General features: G+C 30.6%; 1 protein-coding gene across 1 annotated transcript; it reads left to right on the forward strand.

The window, feature by feature from the left end:
* Window positions 1-246: 246 nt before the first annotated feature.
* On the forward strand, window positions 247-4,615 carry BX663DRAFT_470690 (membrane dipeptidase-domain-containing protein). The gene is made up of 10 exons (XM_051524132.1): window positions 247-546; window positions 658-845; window positions 910-935; window positions 1,011-1,117; window positions 1,183-1,816; window positions 1,882-2,086; window positions 2,205-2,797; window positions 3,171-3,297; window positions 3,388-3,767; window positions 3,813-4,615. Exons 1-10 carry the CDS (start codon window positions 322-324, stop codon window positions 4,397-4,399), a joined length of 3,072 nt encoding a protein of 1,023 aa, XP_051384470.1. The 5' UTR covers window positions 247-321; the 3' UTR covers window positions 4,400-4,615.
* The last annotated feature ends 3,664 nt before the right edge of the window (window positions 4,616-8,279 follow it).

The following is an 8,279-nucleotide window of genomic DNA, read 5'->3' on the forward strand; positions in this document are numbered from 1 at the left end:
TTTTTTTTTATTTAATTCAAATAACCCTTACTTCCTTTTTATAAAGAAGGGTGTCTAACAAAATATAAAATTATTTCCGTGATTATTTTTTTTTTTTTCATGCTAAAAATAGCGAAACACCAATGATAATCTAAAACAAAAAAAAAAATACGCCGTTTGAACAAATGAAGCCTAAGAAAAGACACATATAAAATCATTCATGACATAATTTTTTGTATTGTTTTGTTTTTTGTTTTTTTTTTATTAGTTTTTAGTTTTTTAGTTTTCTTTACTACTACTACTACTACTACTGGTCTTTTTTTTTTTTTTACAATAAAGAAGATGGAATATATTACAAACCTTTTCCTTCAAGATATTTCTAATCCAACAATAGAATATGATGGTCAAAATCATATTTTTCGTCATCGTCAAGCAGAACATGGATTTATTGATACGCCCCTTTTCCCAAAGTTAAGAAAGGAGGAGTGTACGATTGATCAACTTTGGGGACAAACTGTAAATGCTAATATGCATAAACCTGTCTTTGGTTATCGTCCACTTAAAAATGTAAAGTAAGCTATATAAGAAAAAAGGAAAAAAGAAGGGGGTTCCTTTTTTTTTTTTACTAAATAAATAATATATGTGTATACACACACACACTCTCTCTCTCTTATATAGATTTACTACAAGGAATCTAAATCTTCTCCTAATGAAGGTAAACCTAAAAAATGGTCTTATTTTGAACTTGGTGATTATGAATGGATGAGTTATCGTGAAGCAAATGAAAAAATTCAAAAAATTGCTTCCATTCTTCAACGTCATGGTCTTCAACATGGTGATATTGTCATCTTATTCTCTAAGACAAGGTAGAAAATAGATATATGAGAGTAATCCATATAAGAATGCTAATTTTATATTTCTTTGATATAGAGCTGAATGGATGATGACTGCTTTAGGTAAAACATAAAATAATATCGAGTGAGGGAAAATGTTGGAAACTAACAGGAATATATTTATACATTTATATATAGCTTGTTTGACCCTTGGATTAGTGATTACTACAGCCTATGATTCAATGCCCGCTGATTCAATCAATCATATCATTAAAGAAACTGAAGCAAAGGCCATTTTTACTGAGGTAATATAAGAAAAAAAAAAGAAAAAAGAGAGAGAGAGTACTGAAGAAAGCAACAACAACAATAGACTTCTTTATTTAAAACTTTAAATAAAGCCTATGAAAAACTTGAAAAGAAGGATCAACCAAAATTTGTCTTTTATGCTGGTCATGAATTTGAAGCACCAGAGGAAGTTCAAAAATTCAAAAATGGGAAAGCAGATGAAGTGAATATGGTTCATATTGATACTATCATCACAGATAAGAATCAAGAACAAGTTCAAGTTCAAGTTGATGAGAAGCCTCAACCTAATGATCTTGCCTTAATTATGTATACATCTGGTTCTACAGGTGCTCCTAAGGGTGTTGAATTAACACATGCTAATATTATTGCAGCCATTGGTTCAGCAGAATATTTGGTCATTGATTTTTTGAAATTTGGAAATCATTCTTATATTGGCTTTTTACCTCTTGCTCATGTATTGGAATTCTTGGTTGAATTGATCATGATTTCATTTACTATCCCTATTGGCTATGGTAGTATACGTACCTTGATGAATGACTTTGTCTGTGGTCCTGATGGTAAAGGTAAAGGAGAAGGTGATCTTAAGGCATTAAAGCCTACCATTATGGCAGGTGTTCCTGCTGTTTGGGAAAAGATCAAAAAGGGGATTGATGCTCAATTAAATAAACAGCATTGGGCAGTTAAAAAAGTATTTGAAGGTAATATACATACACATAAATGTACATATTTATATACATATACATAACTTGTTACATGATATTAGCTGCTATCGAAATGAAATGGAAAATGTTAAACTTCTTTGGTAAACCAAATTCTATCACTAATTTATACGATTCTATTATCTTTGGTGCTATTCGTGATGTCACGGGTGGACGTTTACAATATGGTCTCTCGGGTGGTGCTCCTGTATCATTTGAAACACAAAAATTTATTACATCCACTTTATGCTACATGCTTCAAGGTTATGGGTAATTAGAATAGAAAATATAACAAAGATATATACATATATATACACATATAGGATAAGATCATCTAACTGTTGTCTTCCCTCCTCCTCCTCCTTTTATATATATATATATATAATAGCTTAACTGAATGCTGTGGTTTGGGTGCTGTTACACTTCCAAGTTTAGGTATAACTACAGGTGTCATCGGTCCTCCTTCTCCTTCTATTGAATTTCGCTTCGTTGATGTTCCTGATACAGATTATAAAGCTGAAAATAATGTGGGTGAACTCTGGCTTCGAGGCCCCTCACTTCTCAGGGGCTACTATAAGAGACCTGATCTTACAAACGAAGCCATCACGCCAGATGGTTGGTTCAAGACAGGTGATATTGCAATTTTAAAACCTGATGGCACCTTTGCAATTACAGACAGAGCCAAAAATTTAGTCAAACTAGCTCATGGTGAATATGTTGCTCTTGAAAACTTGGAATCGAAATATCGTAATTGCAGTAGCATTAAAAATATTTGTCTGATCGCCGACAGTAATAAATCCTATATTGTGGGTGTCGTTGAACCTGTAGACAATAATGCTGACAAGGAGACGATCCTTAAAGACCTTCAACAATCAGCTACCTCAAGTGGTTGCAGTCGAGTCGAGATTGTTAAAGATATTGTCGTTACTCGTAATAAGGATTGGTTAAAGGAATACATGACCACCACTGGAAAAGTTAAGCGTAGAGATATTCTTAAAGGAAACAAAGAAGAAATTGATAAAATTTACAAATAATCACATTGTTTTTTTTTTTTGGAATCATAATATAACTAACTAACTAATAAAATTATTATTGTCTGTCTGTATGTAAACATTTATGTGTAACGCTCTAAGACAACCTACTAAAAAAGAAAGAAAATGCCTTAAAAAAAAAAAAAAAAAAAAAAAAAAAAAAAAAAAAAAAAAACATGTGTATAAACATATTTAAGCCTCAGAAATAATAAAATGATTCTTTTATTGAAAAGTATATAAAAAAAAAGAAAAGAAAAATTTAAGCATGGTTCATTGGTCTGTAGTTACCATTGCTGCTGCTTTGGGTTTACCTTTAATACAAGCTTTTGATGGTTTAGCTGAACAAGCTCCTTTTAGTACACGATTTTACAAGAAACAAGATGCAATTGACCATGCTCATAAATTACTTGGTCATAACCCAGTGATTGATACACATAATGATCTGCCATTGTATGTATTTCATTTTCTTTTTTCTTTTCTTTTTTTTTTTCCTTTTCCTTAATATATAGATATATCACGTTAATTTTTACATGCATATAGACATTTAGCTTTTGTTTATAATGGTAAAATCAATCACTTGAATTTTACACATTTTGATTGGGGACATACAGATATTGAACGTCTTCGTCGAGGACAAGTTGGAGGCGAATTTTGGAGTATTTATTATGAATGCGAAGATAGCAAGGCAAATCAAGTGTTAAAAGCGATGGAGAATATCGATGTGATTAAGCGCATGATTAATTTGTATCCCGACACTTTCCATCTAGCAGTTCATCCAAAGGAGTTCCAACGTGCTATGCGACGTGGAAAGATTGCGTCAGCTATGGGTATTGAGGGTGGTCAGATGATTGCCAACTCGATGGTAGCACTTCGACAGTTGTATGAAGCCGGTGCACGATACATGACCTTGACACATAATTGTCATACATCCTGGGCTGAATCCTGTTGTGACAGTCAGGCTCCAGCCTTTGAAAAGGGATTAGGTTTAACAGAGTTTGGTAAGGAGATTGTACGTGAGATGAACAGGCTTGGGATGATGGTCGATATCTCACATGTGGCTCATTCTACGATGCATGCCGTTCTGAACGTAACTCGTGCGCCCGTCTTATTTTCTCATTCATCTAGCCATGCGCTTTGTCCTATCGAACGCAACGTGCCCGATGCAGTTCTAAAACGTTTACATGAAACAGATGGCGTTGTGATGGTCAATTTTTACAATGCCTTCGTTCAATGTACTGATCCAACCAGGAAAGCTACATTAAGTGATGTTGCGGATCATATTGAGCATATTGCGGCTGTTGCAGGTCATGATCGTGTCGGTTTAGGTGCTGATTACAATGGTATCGAAGAAACTCCAGTTGGCCTCGAAGATGTGTCGAAATATCCTGATCTCTTTGCAGAGCTGATCCGTCGAGGTTGGTCTGATGATGATTTGATCGGTTTGGCGGGCAAAAATTTTCTACGTGTATGGAAGAAAGTAGAATTAGTCAAAAGAAAATTAGCTAAACTTGGAGAATTGCCTTCAGAAAGTAGAATTGAAGATTATAATTAAGCAAGGAAAAAAATATATATATGTATATATATATATGTATATATGTATATAGGAAAATTATACATTATCCTTGACTTTCCTTCATTCCTTCCTCCCTCTCTCCTTTTTTTTTTTCCTTTTGGTTATTATTATCATTCATGTTTAAAATGTAGTAATTATTATTTTTTACACTAGTTAGTGGTAGTGGGATATATTTAAAGTAAAGAATTTAAAAAACAGCTTGATGAGATTTTTCTTATATGATAACTAATCTGGTAAACATACTAAAAGACTTTGTCATAACATCATTTTCTTCTTTTCTCTACCAACAATAACTTTGCTCTACTCAGTTTTTTTTAATAATAGTTATTGAGCATAAAGTAATAAGAATTCAGTAAGTTGTTGAATGTTCTAATCAACTACACAATTATTTATAGACATACATATTATGTATACATTAACATAATGATGGCTATTATTACGTAATCGTATATCATATAGAATGATAATAATAGTAGTATATTATTATGTAACAACTGATATTGTTGGCTATAGTTGGAACATTCATTATGAATTCATATTGACACGTTACGTTTTACTCTAGAAATAATAATTTATTATATTTTTAGTAATCGCCACAATTGTTCTTTGGAAAGAATAAATTTCATGTTATATAAATAACAATTTTTTTATTAAATGCTATTCTTCTTTTGCTGCTTACCAAGATCACATTTATATTAATAATACCTCTTGTTTCGTGATAAAAATAATAATAATAATAATATAAAATAGATGTCAACCTTGTCATAATATAACAATTTTCTTGATTAAACAAGAAGATTTATTTCTTCTGAAGAAGCTATCATTATTTATTTCTTTAGAAAAAAATAATAATAATAAGACATGCAGTAGCTAACAGCTCATATCATCCATAATATTATATGCCATTCAGTCATAACTAATAACTTTTTTTTTTTTTTGTGATGCAGAATACCTTATCTCGGACATCTTTTTAACTATTTTTATCAATTTAAATTCATAAATAAAAAAAAATCCCTCATTCGACCTGCCAAGAACATCAACTACTATTATTCGATCTCGTTGATGGCTTTGTTTATCTTTTATAATAATTATATATTTATCTTTTTAGAAATATCACAAATAGAAGAAAAGGCATTTATCTAGCTTTGTATAATATTAGTGAAATATACGTGATTATAATAATATTAAATATTTTTTCTGATTGATACGACTTTCAAATTAAGTTTATATTTTTAAAATAGTTTTTTTTATTATTATTATTTTCGAGTTCAGAAAATTGTTGTAGCTAAAAGAAGGTGTAAAGCTTCTCTACAGCCTAGAAGACGGATACTACACTGAAACAAACGATAGATCCAATAAGTCCTAGAGGGTGATTTCAGAGGAGTTCATCCTGCTATGATTATTATTGATGAATATCTCAATCGTCTTCTAGAAGGTGTCAGAATTGCGAATCAGTAGACCGTCAAAAGAATATACAAACATGTATATATATATCTTCATTGTTAATGAAAGTAATTGTCAATTTTCAGTTTTAAATTATTAATTATTGCCAAGTGAATCTAAGTCCAAGACAACACAACTATGATACGTTTGGGGTGCTGTTGCGAGAAATGATAAAATAAAAAGTAAAAGCAATAAAGAAATAAAATTAAATATAAAACTATTCAACTACAAAAAATCAAACAATAACTTCTTAATTTGGGCTTCTTCAAACGACACTAAAAATGTTATGATTGTAGTCGCCTTTATAACTAAGTTAGTAGGAATAAAAAAAGTTATTCGAATGAAATTAGTATATCGTACTTTGCAGGCAGTATAGTATTTATGCTACATCTAGTTTTTAATTACAGTCATTGTTAGAGTATTCGAGCATTAAAAATAATCATATACATTGTATTACGTAATAATATAAATTTAATAGGATTATGGCTGTGATGGTATGTAAAATACAATAAAGAAAAAGAGAAAGGGAAAGAAAACAAAGGAAGTATAGTTTGAGACTGTGTTTATTCAATGTAAAAAAAAAATGATATAAAGATTATTTTGTGCCTACACAATTGCTTGTATTTATACTAACGAATCCTGAATCAAAGAAATAAAAATAGCTGTCAAAGAATGAGTCATGAAGCAGTGTTAGTATTCAAATATGCATCTTGTTGATTCAAGCTACTGATTATAGGATTATTATTGGTGTTATAATGATCTGATTAAGTTTTAAATAAAAAAACTATTTTTTGATCTGAGTATATGTTCCTGATATCTTTTATATTTTCATTTTATTGGATCAAAGAAGACCTGAATCCTTTGTCAGGCTATAAAAATAAATATTTGAAATGATACGATTGTTTTGATAAGCAAAAAGTTAAAGAAAGAGGAAAAGACAAAAGACAAGTCTGTGAAAACTTCGTATAGTTTTTATTTAAAAGAATAATACAAAAATTGTACAAGGAAAAATTATATGAAAATGTGAAGGGTTATTTATATGTTTTTTACAAGGTAAGTGATATTAATAGAACTATGATTTGGATAAGCAAATATGGCTATAATAAAGCATTAGTCATAAATACTTTCTCTGAATAATTCTGCCTACAATAAGATTATTTTAATTCTTTTCTGCCTGAGCTGTCGCTGTTACTAAAAATATTAAATTATTATTTCTGGGGTAAGCGACGCGTCAATATTAATTCACAATGAATATGTCAGCTATAACAATACCAATTTTTATATGCTACTATTATTATTATCCTACAAGATATTATTACATAACAATATTCATCTTTATAGCTATCTATATATAATATGTATGACTTATAAATAATTATGTAATTGAATATAACATCATAATCTTGTTTGAATTATGTATATAATTATTGTGATTGCTCGAACATTCTAACAATGACTATTATCAAAACTGAGAGTAGAATGAATATTAGGCTGTGAAGTACAATACACTAGTTTTATTCGAATAAACTCTTTATTATTTAAATAAATGATAGTTTATTTCTATTAACTTAGTTGTAAAAACGATTACAATCATAACACTATAAATGACAGAAAAAAAAACACAGAGCTCATTGTTAATAGTTTTGAAATTGTACCATCTTTGGCTTACTCTTTTCGCCGCAAATCTGCCGCCTTCATATAAATAAAGCTTTTGTTCCTTAATAAAGATAATCAAGCTTGTCTTAGTTTTTTTAAAAAAAAAAATTAGGTTTTATTTTATTTAACAGTATGTAAAAGCGTTTATATTTTAAAATACTTCATAAATTATATATAAAGTCTCGTTTGGTTTCAAAGCAATAAGCTTTTACTCACAGGAATAACCACGAGAAGGTAGAGACAGTCTATTCCCATCCCCAGACCCCAAAATGATGCTAATCCTTTTCACTATCATATTTCTAATCCGAGAAACCCAGTAGAGGCAACTTCTGCAACTAGCCGTATGATAGCTTTACACTAGAGAAGTCAGCATCAGATACTTTTCCTAATGTCTTTCTAATCCGAGAAGCCCTTTACGGGCAGCGTCTGCAACTAGCCGGCCAGTAAGAAAAGTCCCCAGACCCCCAGATGCTAACAATCCCATCATTATATTTCTAATCCGAGAAACCTAGTAGGCACGTCTGCAATTAGCCGTATGATAGAGAAGTCCCTCAGATCCTAAATGCTAACAATCCCATAATCATATTTCTAATCCGAGAAACCTAGTAGGCACGTCTGCAACTAGCCGTATAACGACACAAGTATTAAAGGTGCATCATTTAAAGAAAAAAGACAAAATTTTGTTTTTTTTTTTCTTTTTTTTTAAGGAGTCTTGATTCTAAACGATATGACGTAACCCAAGGAGAAAAGTCACTACAGA

The sequence above is a fragment of the Cokeromyces recurvatus genome (genome assembly GCF_025118155.1).
Source record: "Cokeromyces recurvatus strain NRRL 2243 chromosome Unknown BX663scaffold_8, whole genome shotgun sequence".
Classification (NCBI taxonomy): domain Eukaryota; kingdom Fungi; phylum Mucoromycota; class Mucoromycetes; order Mucorales; family Mucoraceae; genus Cokeromyces; species Cokeromyces recurvatus.

Excerpts from the sequence above, each read along its gene's own strand:
- BX663DRAFT_470690 (XM_051524132.1), top strand. The coding sequence starts at position 322 with ATGGAATATATTACAAACCTTTTCCTTCAAGATATTTCTAATCCAACA. Across the intron at positions 1,817-1,881 it reads AGTTAAAAAAGTATTTGAAG|CTGCTATCGAAATGAAATGG; the intron begins GTAATATACATA and ends ACATGATATTAG. Across the intron at positions 2,798-3,170 it reads CACCACTGGAAAAGTTAAGC|CTTTTGATGGTTTAGCTGAA; the intron begins GTAGAGATATTC and ends CTTTAATACAAG.